Consider the following 19,579-nt stretch of genomic DNA (forward strand, 5'->3'; position numbering starts at 1 on the left):
GTTAATAAATAAATATGAGTGATTAAAAGTGGAAAACAATGCGCTCTTAAAACCATTCTTAATTTGTTCAATTATTTCATCATCTCCCATGGGTGTGGCCTGTGGCTGCAGTAAGCCCCAGTGGCGAGGTAAAAATGCAACTATAAACCCTTCATTTATCTCTCCCCTCAGTCAGTGGCTCCTCTTACAATTCAGTCTCACTTCTCAAAGTATAAGCAAGGTTTGACCGATGCATTCACACGTTTTTCTTGAGAGGTCAAGAAAGATATGCTTCAAGGCGCTTTATCTTTTGTTGCTTCCTGAGAGTATCTCCAAGGCAGCTCAAGTTGCTTCTCTTCAACAGGGCCACTGGAATTATGCGATTTTGCGTCTGTCGCATATTTCGCATAATTATTGTTTTGAGCATTTGCCACATAATCACTAATCTGCAGATTTCCAGAATAGACAATTTTGTTTCAAGCTCAAACAGTTCAAAAGCTACTAAAAAGTGGTGACACTTCTTGCCACGCAGAGAAAGGACATTTACAAAGGTGGACCGTTCACCTTTCTGTTGCTTATTTCTGTTTTTGGGCGTCGACGTGGTACTAATGAGATAAAACCTTTGCCCAGATAGTGTTAGCATATGCAACAATTTCAAACTAATGAGGAAATACTAACAGAATGTCATGCATTAGGCCACATAATTTGATTTTGTTCTTGTTGCATAATTGTCAGCCCTGTCACATAATTTGGTTTTCACCTCCCGCTAAATTCCAGTGGCCAGAGTACAATATGAGACTTATCATAGGTCACACTGAGGACTAGTAGTGAGGCAAGTGTGCCACGGACCCTCCAGCAAGCATAGAAAACAGTCCTCCCGTTTCTGAGTTGAAGAAAAAAAAACATTGACAATGCAATAGGTCTCGCCTTTGATTAAGTTAAAGCCATTTGCTTTGCTAATGGTATTGTATAGCAAAGCAAATGGCTTTAACTTAATCAAGGCGAGACCTTATTGCATTTTTAATGCTTGTTATTCTGGCGATGCTGCTAAATGTAATTAAATGTTTATATTCAGCCACAGAAAACTCATGCCTAAATTGTTGAACAGGTTAAACATCTGATGCGGACTATTGATTCACAACATTTATGATCATGCTAATAGTCACCTGCCCTTTAAATTGATATACATATTGAGCCTCATTTGTTTTTTAGCTTCTTTCTAACTATGAAATAACTAGAAAAGTATAAAGAGTCACTGTGCGAACAGCCACTTGCCATTTTTACCGATTATTGGATCAAGGCTGATCTGTTATATGTGATTGTCTCATATCAGTATATACTTTTAAAATTTTTTTGCTCGCACTTTAATGGACTTGTCTAAATAAAGTATTTTCAAATATTAAAAAAATGGTCTTAACTCTTACTTTAAAAAATAAAATATCATGAAAGGATATGACATGAAAGCTTGTGGAGGTTGAGCGAAATGACAAAGTATGTGTTGATTAATAGCTATATAATTTGGGGGAGAGGCATTAGATAACAAGCATTTGCAAAGCAATAGGTCTCGCATTTACAGGAGTTTCAGCTATTGGCATTGTAAATGACAATGCCTTTTCTTTATCTTTTAAAAACGAATCAAAAATAAAAGACATTGTTATTTGCAATGTCAATAGCTCAAACTCGCGTAAATGCGAGACCTATTGCATTGCAAATGCTTGTTTTTAATGGTCCCCAACCCCAAAGTGCTTGAAAGAGGGTGCGGGGTTGGCAGCAATGCAAGTTCTCACTACCTGAACAGTTGGGGACAAGTATGTATGTATTTAATGTTCAGTTGATTCCACTCTTGAACCTCACCATCTACAAGGGTGGCCCAGATGTCCGCCTTGTCAGAGCTAACACACTGACTGCAGGAGGTACTTGCGGTTGGGAAAAAGTGAACCACGCCATGTTGCTGGATATGAACTCTAGGGCAATCCTGGAGTGACTGCTTTGGCAAATGCGGATTGTTCTCTGATCCATCGAGAGAATTACACTGCCGCTTTGGGCTCGTAATAGCAAATATCGGGCAATATTGGGTCATGATGTACCAGATTGCTCTACATAGTCTACAACAAAACATGGCGGCAGCAACATAAATATGTGATGGTGAATCGTGGGTCTGTCAAAGTTAAATATTAAAGACTGTAAAAAATAAATAAATAAATAACTTTAAGTCTCAAGATCGTAAATAAACCTCCTTTATTTTAAACTTTTTATTACCGTAAACAATTCGACTTCTACCCCATGTTTTATTCAAAGCTCTAATAAGCAAGGCCCTCTTTTTTGTCATTAGGAAGGTTTTATTGCTTTTATTGGTGAAACAACGGCCATGACAGACGTCAAACGAAAGAAATCAAAAACGAATGGTGAAACAGCGAATATTAGCGGAATCTAGACGGGGAGGTGCACGTCTCCCTAAATCAAGGCGTTATTTCTTAATTGCAAAGGAGTGTTATTGATGGGCCTAAGTGTGTTCTGGAAATTACTAGGTCGAAGATGTTTTATTAATCGGAAGAGCTGCGAGAATTCCTGCCAACTCGCAGTGAAGCTTTTCTCTGCAGCGCCGGCCAAAATTAAACGGAAAATAGCGAGTTGCTTTTTCTTGCACACAGCGCATCCGATTTCCATTAATGCTCCAGTTTCCCTTCTCGGCCCTTGAAAATGAAGCTGTTTCCCAGGCTCGCAAAATGTTTGATAAGAAAGTTAATACATTTCTTGTTCTTTCTGCATCCCTTACGTTTTCATTTGCTTGGTGTCAGGGCACAAGTCCTAAACTAGAACATACGCGTGTTATGCTGTGTTGCCACTAGAAGGATATCGGGTAGACCTTAGCTGATGAAAGGCCCATAAACCAAGGGACCGCCACACAGAGAGGCCGCTGGCCCCCGGGAGAAAGGAGAATGCATGCGCGAAAGTGAAAGCGCTAGCGCTGGGTAAACATAAGAACTGTAACGTGATCCTGGAATGCAGCCTGGAATGCAGCTGGCACACTGCGCGACCCTGCTCACTCCGTTCGTTCCTGAGACACATAGGCTACGGGAGTGAACATTCAAAGAAAAGGGGGGACATACCCAAGCCTTTGGCTATTTGCATGCTTTCAATATTGAAAGCCACATGCAAATGCCAATGGAGTGTGTGGGAGGAGTCTGACCCACACGGAGAAGCCTCTTGGAAGTCTTGAGTGATTCCAAGAGGCCCTCTTCTAGAGCAGCGCATGCGCGATGCGCTAGGCTCGACCTAAAAAGGGTAAAAAAGATTCATTCATAAATCTTTATTCGGTTAATAAAATCACCATAAAAGAATACAAACAGCATCTTCATTATAAAGTCCATTACTGAAAATTAACAAAAGATAGGAATAGTCAATAAAATAGTAAAACCCATCCCCTCAGACACATCTATTAGTCAAATCTCCATCTCCTGGACGTCATAGCAGCTCACAAAAGTGATAAAGCAGTAAAACAAACATAATCAGTGGGAAGCATCTGAGGAAACAACAAGGCTGGCCTAACTTGGTTAAAATGCAAGGATTTCAACTAAGGAATTAAAAAACGTTTCCTCTGCCGGCTAAAAGAAGAGCAAAACATTACAAAATGCAGAGCCTTGCGGAGACTTACTGTCGTAGCCGCAGGGCAACCTTGCCTCAGATCGTGCCCACCCACATGAAAACACCAAAAGATAATGCAGTTGGTTATACCTAAACCTGGCCAACAAAAATGTATCTTGCTGTGAGCGGACCATGACTAGATACGGCTCAAACCCTTGCATGGTTTTCAGCAATATACGACTCCGCACTGTTGGTTTCTGCAGCTCCAGATACTCTCTCTCCAAACAGGAAGGGTTATAGAACAGCTTTTTTTGTCAAGAGCTTTTTAACACACCCCAGCTCACGCACAGAGAGGAAAGAGGATAGATATCGGACCGACCTATGAAAGCAAAAGCTGCCCTACCATATGCTATCCGCTGTATTTTATGAACCCGATCGAGGGCCAAACAGTCCACAAGGACCGACTGATTTGGCTTCAATTCTTCCCTACTCCAAATCTGAATCCAGCACAATAAGGGCTTAGGGATATAAGGTCCGTTACTTGTGCAAGACCAAGCTCTGCATGCACTAAGAAAGCTGGGGTAGGATGTGGAACCTGAACCATCTGCCGCAAGAATTTATTCTATGTTTATTGAATCCTATCCAATTTTGCATAACCCATACTTCGCTGCCATAGCAGAGTTGGGGTCTGCATTTAATATGGTACATTTTTAAGAGGTCCCTTGACACCCGGGAGCCTAACCTATGTGCAAAACTTGAAACTGTTCCCATGGTTTTCACAAGCTCAGTTCTTTTGGCCTCAACTAATGGCTACCATCAATTTTTAGCATTGAATAAGACACACAGATAAGGAAACACCATGACTTTACCCAAAGTGGAGTTAGTCACCTTAAAGGTGATGCTGCGTGTGATTTTTGGGCCCAATAGCGTCACATATGATTTGGAAAAATTGACCGACAAATCAAGGCTCCCCATAAATGACACATACCTAGCCAAGAGTAGATCCAAACCATGAGCGGTGTGGAGCATAAGGACTGCCTCATCCACGTATAATAAAACAGGAATGGATCTATCTCCAACCTTAGGGCAATCTGCCGAGACTGATAATAAAGCAGACTCAAGCGCATTCACATACAGGGTAAACAAAAAAGGGGCAAGAACACAACCTTGACGAATGCCATTGCTGGTAGGGAATGGGCGAGTACAGGCAGCGCCCTGGAAAAAACACATGAAGCAGAGGTATTTGATTGAAGATTGGCTAAAAGGGCCATAATACTTGGGTCGACCCCATCTCACTAAGCAGAGCCCAGAGTTTCGCCCGGTTCACCCTGTTGAATGCGGACATCAAATCCATAAATGCTAAACGTAATGATTCAGACCGGCTAACCGTGTACTTGTTTATGATTAAATGGAGGTTCAGACACTGCTCTGAAGTAGACCTCTCCGCACCGAAACCATATAGAACATCACTCAAAATGTTATTCTCCTCTGCCTACTCCCCAACCTGATTAAAATCACCCTCCCCAGGACCTTGACCACTGCATCGAATAAAGATATTGGGTGGTAGCATTGTGGATTGTCCTTGTAACCCTTCTTAAAAATAGGAATAATCACACCTGTAGACAAGGAGGGCAGCATCCCCTCATGGGCAGCGGCATTTAAGACCTGGGTCAAAAGTAGAGACCAACCCTCTACATTGGCTTTAAACAAATCTCGCTGCATACTATCAGTCCCTAAGACCAAATTGCTTGATAGGCCTAAAATACCCTGTGTAACTTCTTCTAAAGTAGAAACCACTGGGTTACTCGCTGTGACCTTTAAATCCGAAGTTATGTCACCCCTGAGGCTCCCCTGGTTGTAGACCCCTTTCAAATAATCGACCCACTGCTGTTCCGAGATGTAATGGCATATGAGCGGGCCAGAACCATCCATAAAGCAAGGCCTGTTAACCACTATCCAAAAAAGTTAATTATCCCGTATATCGCAAGCTTGGGTAAAAAAGATTAATAGATGTAGAGAAGACTTTCCATTAAGTTGATTGACCTGGTGTGCAGAAGGGTCCAATCAGATTGTACAGTCTGCTGAAAGAAGATACCAAGTGAGAAAAGTATCCGATTTTAGCATGCGCAAAAGTGGCATGGAATGAGAAAAGGAAAAAGGGAAGGGGCTCTTGCAAAAAAATACACATGCTTTGGACTCGTTTCTTCTAGACAGGTCAACGGCTTGGTAACCAATCAGCACATGATGTAAAAATTAATTCCTGTGTTATGCACCAGGCCAAGCAATTGCATGGAGATGTGGTCTGGAAAAAACATATGAATATTTAAATTTAAATTACGTGCTTTTGCAATAACAAAAACAAATTGAAACAGGCACTGGTTGTCAAATTTTAATGAATGTTCTATTGGTTTCACATTTTGTATCCAAACAAATGTTAATGAAAGCATTTACTTTTCCGAATACCCACCATTCCAGTGAAAGCCCAATCAAATATTTACAAAACTTCAATGAATGAGGCCGCCTGGAATTTGCAGATTTTGACTAAATAAATAAAAAAAAGTTGAAATCCATGCAGAATTGCATAATCTTTTTTTCCCGTGTAGAAAAGGTGTGTTTTAGATTAAAGAAAGGCAACAAGAGGCAATGACTGAAAAATATCTGATGAATCCCTATTACATTTCTAGGATTTTTGTTTTAAAAGCATCAGTGAAATGCTGCTACAACATTTGAATATGTCTCTTAAAAAAAGGAATTTTGAAAATCTACTTTAAAATAAAAAATAAGCCTTTCGGCATAATTCACTGCTGTACAAGCAAACAGATCTCTTTTTGGTGGAAAAATTCACTGGTACTTAACAGAATAAGTCGAGCTCCATCAGAGCAGAGTATCACAAGACAACCTTTATTCCATTACACACAGTAGTTTATGAATTGCACTTGACTGGGTTTGAACATTAGGTTGGAATTCCAACCTTATGAAACGATCCGCATTGAGACTCATGTTGAACTATAAAGTTAATGTCACCACACCTTTGACCAAAACCAGAGCAAATAATCCAGTACTATTTTGAAACATAATATCAAGCAATGAGGGCCCCAAGAATATTAACTCAATGATGTTTTTCATGCACCATTTGGAGTCTCACTTATACTACCTGGAATTTGAGAGAGCAACTCAGTCAGGAGGATGGAGGATCCAAAGGGAAAAAGAGGAGCTACTTGGACTTATGCTATGGGCTGCTTAGCCTTGGGTTTGTAATACAAATGTTTTAACACTGATTACTTCTTTCACAAAAACTACTGCATCAACAAGCAATAATCAATTTGGTTTCTGGAAGCAAAGTTTCAACTGCTCACTCAGTTTAAGATACCCGTTATAAGACGCTTTCCTTGATTAAAAACAGTCTATGGTGTATTGAAAAACCAATAAAGATTGTGTACAGTATGAAAGTTGTGCCTTAAAGGAAACAAACTTGCAAAAATATTATTCCCTTTTACAGTAACTCCAGTTTTTAAATTTTTTTTACCAAGTCACATTTAATGTAAATTAAAACAAAAAAAACACCTAATGCACACATCACAATATTAAATGTGCACAGTGAGGCTCTCATTTACTTTTGCTTAAAAAGTTAAATGTATTCAGACAGAGGCAATTCCCACACAAAACGATTCATTGCAAATGGAATGCAGACCGAAACAATGAGCCAGAAAAAAGGTTAGAGCGCTCCCCTTCGAGTGAAAGTGCTTTCGCTCAGTTCCTACAGATTGTTCGTCAGTCCTGTTTTGGATCTTTTAAGGCTTGCAATCTCTCCAGGAGAGGAGGGTGGGAATAATTCCACATGGAATAAAGCCAGTCTGAAACAGGAAATCCCAAATTATCTTTGTTCAGTTTTATCAAAGCAGAATACAGGTCTTTGGCTTTTCCAAGATTTTTTGCAAATGCATCCGCTTGGAACTCAAACCGTCGGCTCAAAACTGTCAGACAGAAGGACAGCACCTGCAGATGAAATAAGGAAAAAGAACTTTTCAGAAACACCTTCACATTAATGGAAGTCAAGTAATGCTGGCCGATAAAGGTAATCATCACCACATTAGGTTCAGAAATACTGCTGAATCTTTAGGTGTCTATTGGGATTAAGAGCCCTGGCATTTCTCTGGAGGGCGTGCTCCCCTGCCCTACATCACTTGTCCTTGTACAGTCTCCATAATATTTTGATCTTACCCCACTGGGCCTGAAACTCATGCAAGCTCACCAAGGGCCTCCTTGTTGAAGGTTTCAGACACAAGAGCGGTGCTCTTGGGTCTGAGCACCGAAAATGCATCCCCCTTTAGACTTTGTGGGACCGGCAATGTGATTAATAGAACAGACAGGCCTTTTACTGGTCTCCTAAGAGGAACATGCCTACTGGCCTTCCCGAGTAAAAGGTTCTGCCAGTCTCCTTAATGTTTGCGTTTCACTTTCATATGATTGTGATATGTATGGAAGGACATATGCACTTTGTGCATATAAAGACGGAGTCTGGGATCTGTTGGTCTGCTTGTCAAAGAACCTAATGGAATACTTTTATGCCTTTCAGTGAAAATGGCAACCTGGAATGGTGGAAAGCTCTTTGTGAGGCTACCAAAGTCTCTCTTGACCAGGGAGACAACCTGGCTGACTGCTGCCACTCTTCCGAACTAAGACTATGGGCCAAGAACATGCTGGAATCATCTCTGGATAGCTCTGCAAGCATAAAAGCACTGCCTGATGTGAGAGGATACTAGACAGGGACCTAAAATAAAAAAAGGTCTGGCCACTCGAGGACACACGTTCGCCCAGATGCTTTGCAGGAGAAGAAGCTTACAACATATTTCTGCATCACTCGAGCACAAGGGAAGAATTATTGCCCCCGTTATGTTTAAGCACTGTCTTGGTCAACTCCCCCGCACCTAGCACTACATGGAAATGTTTGTGAGCTCCTTGCGGTCTACTTGAATCCCACAGAAGCACTTGGGTTTATCCTCTAGATCATGGGTACTCACAAACATATTCCAAGGAGCCACAAAGTTTGGTCTGTGATGTGACCGAGGGCCGCATTGATGCCAGCAGGGTGACGGTCAGGGGAGGTGTGGGGGTTTGGCTGGAAGGTTGGTGTTAAGGAAGCAAAGCATATACATCTAGTGTCTGAATTGCACAATGTGAAACCAGAATCTTGGGAATAATCTCTGCTTCTCCACTTAATCAAATTATGTGATCCTAGTCAATTGTTGTATTTCACTTTCTCCTGTTTCTCCGTTATCAAATATAAGGAACTCGAATGCATAACTTGAGGATGTGTACTGTCCAAAACCTTCTCCTGTGTTTGAGTGAATCATCTATAATGCTGTTCATGTACAATAAAAACCCATCCCATCCAAAAAGAGCACATAACTGACTTACCTCCTTGTTTACTATTAGCATTGTTGTCAGGGTGGGGGAAGAATGAATGTTTCAAAATTCATGTTTGAAAACTTACTTTAAAAAAACTAAAATACTACTCAATGCATTGATGTAGTCTGATGAACTAAGGAGAAACAGTTCTGCATGCGAATACACACACGTTTTTAACAGACTTTATCATACTTTTTCATTTTTGTTGCATGATGTCTTTAACAATGAAGGCATTTCTAAAGTTAAGTGGTGCAGGACACCCTAGTTACTTCCTTTACTTTTACTTAAATGAAACTTTAAATAAATGATTGCCTGTTTATCATCTTTTTTATGTTAGTGCGGAGTCGAGTAAAGAGGAGTCCAGTGTTTCTGTTGACCAGGGGACCACATGTAAAGGTAAGGAGGGCTGAATGCTGCCCCTGGGCCGTACTTTGATGATCACTGCCCTAGTCTGAGGAAACCAGAGATGTTGTTGGGTGAGAATGCACTCAGTCAGGATCAGTTGACGTTGTGAAAATTAATGACAGTTCCTGAGAGATTAGACTCTGAACTCACTTTCTCTTGTTTCCAGCCTGTGTAAGCCACCGGAGTACATGCATCTGGAACTGTGGGCACTACCGGCACTGTGAAAACCCAACTGTGACTGGTTATTTAAAGGTTATATGGCTTTTTAGGTCAAAGCCTATTAGACAGTGCAGCTGTCTGGTTACTAAAGACTTCTTGGAGACATTCTGAAAGCTGAATTAAGAATGCATTCCGCCTATTGCTTACCATTGACTGTCATCTGTAACTCACATTTGTTTGCTTTCTATTCGTTGGCATTAGTAAATATTTTTAATATTTTACTCAAGGATGGGTAGAAATCGTTACTGGTGGTCTTTGTACAGTTGCAAGTGAAAGACTGAGCTTATGCTTGCTTCTTTTGGCTATTATGAACTGTGCCCCGAGACTCCAACTCTCTCCTTCGTGGACACCGTCCATTGATGGCCACACTGCTTAACACTAGAGTGAAATCTAGCATGCACTTAATATATTAACATTTGGACTCCAATCCCCAACTGGCAATGCTCTGGAAAATTCATGTTTTCTTTGTTTATTTATGTTCTGTGCAGTATATACTTATGTATTACATATTAAATCACTGACTGAATATTTAGCTATTAAGGTGTATTGTGTTGTAGTCGAACTATCACCCTTTTTTTCTTGAGTAAGTGTTGCACTGTTCTACCTCATTATCCTGTGAGTGCTTCTACCAGACTACCCTGCCAGTCTGGTATGATGTCTACTCCCTCATTGTACTACAATTTCTAGTCCAATAATATAATGGATTCAGAGCAACAGTGATCCCCAACAAGGATGCCCGAGTTTCCCTCTGCTGTTTGCTTTATATATTGACCCTTTTATACATAGGCTGGAAAACAACAGGGCTATTTTATCTATTCAAACAAATGGGTGGGAAACAAAGGTGTTGGCCTACGCTGACTATATCGCCCTTTTGATCACCGACTCTTTGACCGCTCTTAAGGAAGTATAAGGGGAAGCAAAGAGGTTTGGGAAAGTCTCTGGCTACGCTCTTAATTGCTATAAAACGCAAGTGGTGGTTAATGGCAATATAACTATACACAACAATAGAGTGGTTAGATATGCACCCTATCTGGGAATTAACACTTCACTATAGATAATATAGTTAAGGAAAATGTAGAACCCCTTTTAACGGAGAATAAACAGGATTTGCTTAGACTGAACAATCTTCATCTAGCCATTGTCAGTAGGTGTAATGTGGTTAAAATGCTGTTTTTCTTCAAGATTTTATATAGTTTTCGGGCAATTCCTTTAGAGTTCTCAGCCCATTGGCTGAAGAGATTGGAAGATTTGTTCTCTAGGCTTGTTTGGGCTTATGAGAAACAGAGAAGAGCTTTTGAATTTCTTGCACTACCCAGGGACAGAGGGGGGTGGGCTTTGCCTGATTTGCGATTGTATTACTGGGCCACCTCTCTATTGTATAGTTTAGTTCTGTTACAAGAGCAACCGGTGAAAGGAGTATTGAAGAAGTTCCTTCTTCCATTGAACTCATTATGGGGAAAGATGCTTGGGGATGCTTGTGACTATATTTAAATGTCAGTTACTATAAGAAAGTTTCAAGACAATATAAAGGGGTCTTCAAAATATGGAAGATAGCCCAGAGGTTAATCGGAATAGGCAGGCTTAATTTTTATACGCCTTTAGCAATTAATTTAAATGGGTGGAGTCCAATCTGGCTACATGAGGGTCCTTCTTTTCCTCAGGGTACTTTGCCTCCTTTGATGATTTTAAGATTATGTTCGGGCTAGATCGGAGAGTTTTTTTTAAATATCTTCAGATTAGGGACTTTTCATCTAAGAAAGAAGGTGGGCCAATTGGATTCTCAATTTTTTTTTTATAGTTGACAAATTAGTAGAGAATAGGGATTTGTCAATACAGGTAATTTATAATCTTAACTTATTGTGGAAAGACAATTTGGAGCAATGGTCACTGAAATGGAGTGTAAAACTGGTATTTCAGATATGGTGTTCCATCAGTCATATAGAATGGCACAGAATGTTTTAATTCCCGCTCAATTGCAAGCACAATATTATAAGACTTGTTTTTCCTTTTATCATACCCCACATATGATTACTAAATGGGGGAAGGGTACGGGGACATACTGTCCTCGCTGTGCATTGTATAGGGCAGATCTTGTTCATATTTTTGCTTCACATGAAATGTTTATGAATTTAAAACAAGATATCACTACATTTTTTAGTGAACTGTTAGGATTGGAATGCTTCCTTTCTCTAAGCCTGATTTTGTTAGGCGTGGCAGATGAGGGGGTGGGAAGGGTAGGGCAAGATCTGATTTTTATTGGTATGGCGGTTGTACGGCTGTGCATTGGTGCTGTTTGGCTGGACTCTAACCCTCCGGGATTCCAGCAGTGGCTTGCCCGGCAATTAGCAGTCTATAATCTTGAAAAGACTGTTTATGCGAGAATGGGGGTTTGAGCGCGAATGAAAGGCATGAGAATCTGAGCGCCAATAACGGATTGGGTGGAGGGGAATAATTAAATAGGCAAAGTTGATAGATTTCTGCTTTGGCACACTGCACTTTATAGAAATTGATATATATGGCTGCTGGATATTTAAAGATTTACATTTATTAGTGAGAAAGTTTTTTTTAATGAAAATGTTTTTGAGTTTTTAAAATGAATTATCTATATGTTGTTTGGATCTTTCATCAGCTGCAAGGGGGGTACTAGGGTGAGTAAAAATGATACAATGCACAAGGTTATTGGGAAGATGCTAGGTTTGTCTCTCTTTCATCATAATCTTTGTTTCTAACTTTTTAATTCTTTGGTTGGTGTATTTTTGGATATGAAAGATTGTGCAATAAAAAATATATTTAACAAAAAACAGAGCAACAGTGATAAATGTGATGCATACACGGGGTCACAAATGAAGCTCAGGAAACAGACTGTCCTGGAACTAACCAAATCATTATTCAAAGTGCCAAATAGCCATATATGCACAAGTGATGTGCCTAAAACTCAAAAGCATTACTTACCTGCAACAACATTCTTGTACCGTGAAGATATATTCACCTGGTTCACATACTTGTACCATCCACCGGTTGACAAAAACAAAACAGTGCATCTAATTTAAGGTCAATGTATCTTCACATTCGCATTGATAACAATGGCTGTGTTTGTAATTAGATATCCCCTAACACCGTCTGATCAGTGCAAATGTGCTTACCATGAATAATGTTCACATACTGTTAGTTATAGGCAGTGTCACTGAAATTATGTGCTTTTGTGACTGCAACATTTTATGTATAATTATGGATTTGCCCCATAATCTATCATCTGCTGTATAATCTGCAGATGTTATCAAAAACACCATTTTTTTTTTAGCTCAAACTGATCAAAAGTTACTCAAAACGCAGGAACAAGTATTGCCGCACGGTGGAAGGCCCTTTGAAAATTTTGAATGGTCACCTTTCTGTTGCTTATTTGGATGTTAAACCAGTAATAATGAGGTGAAACCTCTACCCAGACATGTGTAAAAATGAAAATATGGAAGTAATACTATCACGAAATGTGCCGTATTATGCTGTAAAATTGGCCTTTCCTTGCCACATAATTTAGTCAATTGTGCCACATAATTCCAATAGCCATGTTTAGAGGTTAAAACGTGAATTGTGCTCGCTAAGCCTTTCACTCTTCTGAGACTGATCAAATGAGCGCCATTGAGTTAAGATATTATTACCATGATATTTATGCTACTTCAACGTTGATGGCCTGTGTCAATAAACGCCGTTCGCAGATTAAGGCTACAATTCTCATAACAGGAATGAATGACATATCAACTAAACCTATGCAAGATTACACTGTATAGCACTTTTGCTAATTTAGGACATTTCGGAGCTCCCACGTGTAATTGTTTTTAAACCGATAAACATCAAAGTGGAATATGTCAATGTAGAAGCTAATAAAAAATTGAAATCATAAGAAAAACATAGTAAGACAGGCTGGCAAGCTTACTGCTGTCACTAATCCTTTATAAATAATTCTAAACATCAAATAATTAACATTTGATGATACCCATAATTTAAGAGTATGAAAGACAAGACTCCTAATGAATATACAGTACACTTCCAGGACTACAGCTGCTCATTTATTTTACCTTAGGGAGTCAGTCCATTCAGAATAGTCAGTTCAGCCCTTTAGTTTGTCCTTACAGATACATTTAGGAGATCCTCTTCTCCGCTGATCCTGCAGACTATCCTCTCTAAAAACGCCAGCGTTGTCAATTGGTCGACTCATTCATTAACACACACTCCTTCAGTTTACAAAGCACTGTTTCATGGTACCACCTCTCCTTGTATCTGTCCTCTTCAATGGCTTTAAATAAGCCCTGGACTCTGCATCATCTTACTGCTGCAACATGAACAGATGGAGGGCTGAGCTGACCAACAAGGAGATGGGCAGACCACTGACTGTCAGGAGATACTGCACAAAGCCCAGTTAACTAGTAATCTGCACGGGGGATGCAATAACAAACCCAGTCACCCAGGAGCCACAGGATCCATGCAGCCGCTGCAGTCAGCTGGCCAGAACCAATACAGCAAACAGAAAACATCAGCAGAGGTCATGGTGCTGCAGTCACTTCCTAGGCACCATCCCCAACCTGGCCAATACCCGTCAGTCTATGACCTTGGGGTTTAACAAATCCTTTTTGAGTGATGGGTTTCTGGGTAAAGGTTTTTTTTGCATCAATATGGCTGGAAACGTAGCCTGGGGAAAAAAAAACCAACGGAGCTGTCTAACTTTGCACCCAGAGCCAGCTGCATTATGGCAGCCAAACCATATCCATTCGGACACCTTGTATTTTTCTGTCTGGCAATTCTGAATAACTTATTTCAAATACCAGAGAAATAACCCTAGAGCATGGTGCCCCAGACTTAAAATATAATGAAAAGACTCCACCATCTGTCTACAGATTAAAACTGAACGACGCCCATACTATTTGATTTCAAAGCACCTATCATGGAAACGCAATCATTGCATTTGGGGTTGTATCCCAACTCTACAAGGTTAGACCTTCAGTTAATTTGCATTACAACTACCCTGTTTGTCTTGCCCGTACACAAAGCCCTTTATTCTCTGATGTGTAGCACTTCTTGGACATTCAGTTTACTGTGTTATTTTTGCGATCGAGCATCAGAGACTCAAAAAGGGTGGCTGCACCGTCCATCACTGGAACACATTGCAGGCCCTAATGGAGTGTCCCCACAGCCCCATCACAACCCAACCAGAGTGGGTGTCCAAGGCTTCCTTCTGTGCACCCTTATCAGACTACAAATACCCTTGCAGTCTTCTTCAGGCCAGTACCCTTACCTAGTGATCCGTGAGCTGTGACTATTTAAAAAAAAAAAATGTTATATATTTTTTTATTTTAACAGTAAGACAAGAGTAGGCAATACAGACATCAGGTGTTTCGCAGTGAAATACAGAACAGGGCCAGGCGGGGGAAATATACAAACAATAATCACTGTAAAAAGTAAAAGGCCCATCACGGGTACACATAACGGAAAAAGGAAATAAGCAATCTATTAAGCAATCAAAAGCAATCCCACCCGCGCGACCTCGTCCACAATGTTACAGGATAAGTAAGCCAGCGAACACACCCAGACAATAAAGGAGTCGTGAAAAATAAACAGCCCATCTCTCGTAGAAGAAAGGGGAAAAGACAAAAGGGGCCATAGAACAAAAGAAAGGCAAAATAAAAAACGCCACCCCATACCCCCCCACCCTGCACCCCTGCAATGGCTACGGCCTAACCCCACTAGCAGCGTGCCTGTCGCCCAAGAACTACCCTAAAGGAAGGGAAAAGAGAAAGCGGAGGAGGAGAAAACAAACACACTCCCGGACTCCCATACCCCCCACCAACAGCGACCACCCCGAGAGATGGTAAAATCAATATTTAGCAATTATACAAACCAGTCAGGGGAGGATAAACAACAACCACCCAATTCCCGTCACAATATAGGCACAACCCCGGCATTGCCAAAAGCTATTATATCGGACCCCATCGATAAAGTTCAGCCCTGGCCAGTACGGTCCGTCAGAAACGTTTGTACCACTCGAGCCGCCATTTTGATGGTAAAGGCAAAGCGTCCATAAATGTTCTTGACAGCACAGGAGGATCGAATACAGGATAAAAGTTCACGGCTCGAATGAGGAAAGGTGTCCAAGAACAGCAAGTATCCGGAACCATCACCAAGGAGCTCGTAGCCACATGGAAGATTGTCTATAGATGCGTTGGGCGGCCGCAGGGCCAGGCAAGAGACGCTAACGAGAAGCACGGGCTGGCTCGTCGATAACAGGGGACCGTCAAGGTTCATGAATCCCGGGTTATGCACGGGGACCTCGACCTCTGATGGACAATGCACCGCTGGTACCACCTCTAGCTGGAAACTAAACGAGGTGTCGTCGTCAGGTTCCAGGATACCGTCCACTTTCACCATCAGTGTCCGGAACACAGCGACTGTGTGCGAATGGAGCGCCCCGATGGCGGCCACAACGGCCTGCAGCAATGGCGTGTCTTCCGTCCGCTCCATCCCCTCTCAGTAGGCGACAGAGCCGGACTTGAACCCCGGAGGCCGGCTACTCCGGAGTCGCAGGCCACGCAAATCTAGTATCAAATAATGGGCGCTCCTCGTCTTACAGAACACACCTTCGCCGTCAGAGAGGGCCCCAGCCCGTCGACTCCGGGAAGGCAGCAAGGTCTCCGGGTACCGGGCCCCCACCACAGCAGCCGGCGTGACACGCTGGCGTGTCCCCGGTGTAGATCTTCAAAGGATCTTCACAAAAAGACAACAATTCAGGCACTCTTCGGGAGACTGGGCTCAGTCCAGGTCTCAGGCCGATGTTGTTCAACTCTGACCCGGGTAGTCCAGAAATCGAGGCCCCGGCTTCCACACGGTGTTAGGCCGAGAATGGAAACACTTGTGAAAAAACAAGTGCTGGCCATACAGGAAGTTTTTAGATCTCCTTCTTTTAGAGTGACGAATAAAGTTTTACTTCAGAATTTGTCTGGTATTATTTATTTTATACCCTTTTACTTTTTGTTTTCAAAGTTCGAAAAATTCATTATACAAAAAAGACATACCCAAATACATTTATCATACAATTTGTTCAAAGACATATAAAAAACATTACATATAACAAACAGCACATATATCTGAATTTCATATATACATTAGCACAAAAGCTTGTGCATCAACATCATTAATCATTATTGCACTAACTTTCCTCGAGAAAGAAAAGTTATTTCTGCTCAAAATAAGGAAAAATCAAATGGAGAAGACAGTCTATGTACAAAGCAATACAAGTTGGACTGGGGGAATTAATCAAAACAGTCCAACACAAAGCTAGTTATTTTAACCAGTTGTCAAAATGCTTATCTCCAATTGGCCGACGCGTTTCGAACTCGCTATTTTACTTTGCGTGTTCTCGTCAGGGCGTGATGACTCTATCCTGTAAGGTTTGTGCAAAATGTGAAAAAGAAATGACGTCAGTTACCACTAAATCTCAAATAGCCTCATCAGACAAAAAAGCTTCAACTCATAGATGCATACCTTATACAAAACATCACTGGTGGGTGGGGTTCAGTGTATGCTATCAGATTCCCCGTCGTGGTATCTGGGGGGAATGAATGGAAGGGAATCAGAATAAATTCTGTATACCAATAGAGAGCCAGATGCCCAGTGCCAAATACGTGATCCTCGCTCCTACCTTTGAGTGATCGCGTCTTCTTTCAAAATTGAATTTATGGTTCTCCCTTTGTGCATAGGGGAGCCCCCCTGGTTACACTGGAGCCTGCCAAAAAGGGAAAAGATGGTAACTAAACCATGTCATATCCCTTATCCATATTGTGGTTCCCCAAACTTATTAAAAAAGTACCTTTTACTTCAGGTTTATAGCGTGGTCTGAGGTCCGCTTAATCTTGGTTTGTTCACCTTGTCACAAAAAGTGCCTCCCAACGTGAAGCCCGGGTGCGCACAATGTTAACACTCTGCCAAGACAAAAACGAGCGTTCAGTTAGCAACCCGCTTGTTGGCATTGCTGTCAGTTAGCAAACCACTTGTTGGCATTGTTTAAGGCGCGCTCGCGTTTTGTCGGCACCTACCTAATTCCCTCTGTTCACTCTGCCTCCGTCTTTCGTAATGGCAATCCATCAGTACGCCATGTTTGAAAGAGGCGTGACTATTTTATTGTCACATGATTCACGGAGTTATGGGACATGTAGTCCACTTGTGGTTTAAGGAGAACGCACACAGGGCTGATTTTGCTGAAAAACAAGGAGTTTTTATATTATTTTATTGTCACCTAAATCACGAAATTCAGGGACATATATTCCAATCGCTTTTGTAATTCACGAGTTTTCTGGGATATATAGTCCATTCGCGATTTAAAGGACACACACAAAAATGATTTTACTCTAAGACAAGGAATTTAATTTCATTTCACGAGATTAAGTCGACTCGTGATCGGGAGACCACACATGGATCTGATTTTCAATATAAAACAGGGAGATTTATAACCTAGAAATTTCCGACATGGAATTCAATCCAGTTTGAAAACTGTTGAATCGCAAGATTAAATAGGCTTCTTTCCTGAGTAGAACATCATCCACATCCTGGACTGTTTTCGAGTGCCCTATTGTATATAGGACCGTCCACTTGAAATCGGTCTCTAAATGACCCTGTTCAATAAAATGTTGAACCATGGGTGCAGAATGGAAACACGGCATATCTTCGTCAGGCGATGAGGTAGAAATCTCAGGATTGCACCTCTAGAAGCAGTAGACCTTCATAAACAAGGAGATCAGGCATAAGGTCAGGATTGAAGACAGGATAATCGAGCTGCTGGCGGAGGTCGGCGGAGCCGGGAGCTTACGCGGCCATCTTGGTTCGTAGCGTAGCACCTCCCCGAGCTGTGACTATTGGTCGCCTAATCCTACCCTTGCGACAGCTGAGATATGTCATAGGTTCATCACCACTGAAGCTACCTCCCTGACCTAACTGATTGGCACGCTGCCTACCATTCACCCATGGGCACCAGCAGCAATGTGACCCCAGGGTCTTTTCTGTCCTTGCAGAAATCAAGCTCGCTTTTCTGATCACCCCTTGGGGAAACATTGCAGGGAACATCAAAAGGTAGAAACCAGCGAGAGCACACGGGGGCTAATTGGCAGGGGATGCACCAGATAGGTCCTGAGAATGCCATTCAGGGCAAATGGCCATGGCAAGACATTTCATTCAAACCCTCCTACAAATATAGCCGAAAAAAGAGTATCAGCCAATTAGGAATTCTAATAAAAAAAAGGTGGAGTAGTCGTAGAGCCAGAGCAGTAGAGTAGTTTACCCATACTTTGCTGTGGTGTTCTTTGCCTCTCGACCCTTTCAAGGTGAGGCGTCTGAGGGCCTGTTAGACCAGAGGACTTACCAATTTTACTCCTTTGTTTTCCAAGCCATAGGACTACTGATGTTAAAGACCATACAAAACTAAAGGAAAGATTTGATTTCTCTGCATTTTGGTAAATAAATTCCATTAATGATTTGACCTACTGATTGTACCCTGCCCCATACTTCCCACTGTTCCCCGCCAGTAACAGCCATTTACTATGTCATGCTGCACCTCATTTTTAACCTCTGACATCGTCTAGAGTGACAGCTCGACTCTGCCGCACCTAGAAACTCATGTACTCAAACTGCAATGAAATATTATTTGTGGCACTGACCGCAGCCACTCAGAAAAAGACTTAACAACAGACTACCTTAGGACCTCATGAAAAGACTATATTAATCAGCTAGAAACATACGTTACAAAAACATATGGAAACATTCTAAATAATTGACTGGGAAACATATGCACCCAAGGGGGAATCAGAAGAGAAAAGCTCAGGCTAAGAGAACCCTAAAGAGTGGCTTTACAAAGACATGCAGGTAGTACTAGTTGTCGGGGGAGAGGGACCCTTTAAGCAAACCCAGTCTTTCTATGGAGAAAGTACCATTTATGTACCTGACT

At 41.5% G+C, this 19,579-nt stretch overlaps 1 protein-coding gene across 1 annotated transcript in view; it reads right to left on the minus strand.

Moving 5' to 3' along the window:
* Positions 1-5,941: 5,941 nt before the first annotated feature.
* Positions 5,942-19,579, minus strand: part of ZMPSTE24 (zinc metallopeptidase STE24) — a 115,137-nt gene continuing 101,499 nt past the window's right edge. Inside the window, exon 10 of the mRNA XM_078642353.1 lies at positions 5,942-7,560. Coding sequence (XP_078498479.1) covers positions 7,336-7,560 — 225 coding nt within the window. The 3' untranslated portion in view covers positions 5,942-7,335. The remainder of the gene's footprint in view (positions 7,561-19,579) is intronic.

This window comes from Lissotriton helveticus, chromosome 5_1, assembly GCF_964261635.1.
Source record: "Lissotriton helveticus chromosome 5_1, aLisHel1.1, whole genome shotgun sequence".
NCBI lineage: Eukaryota > Metazoa > Chordata > Amphibia > Caudata > Salamandridae > Lissotriton > Lissotriton helveticus.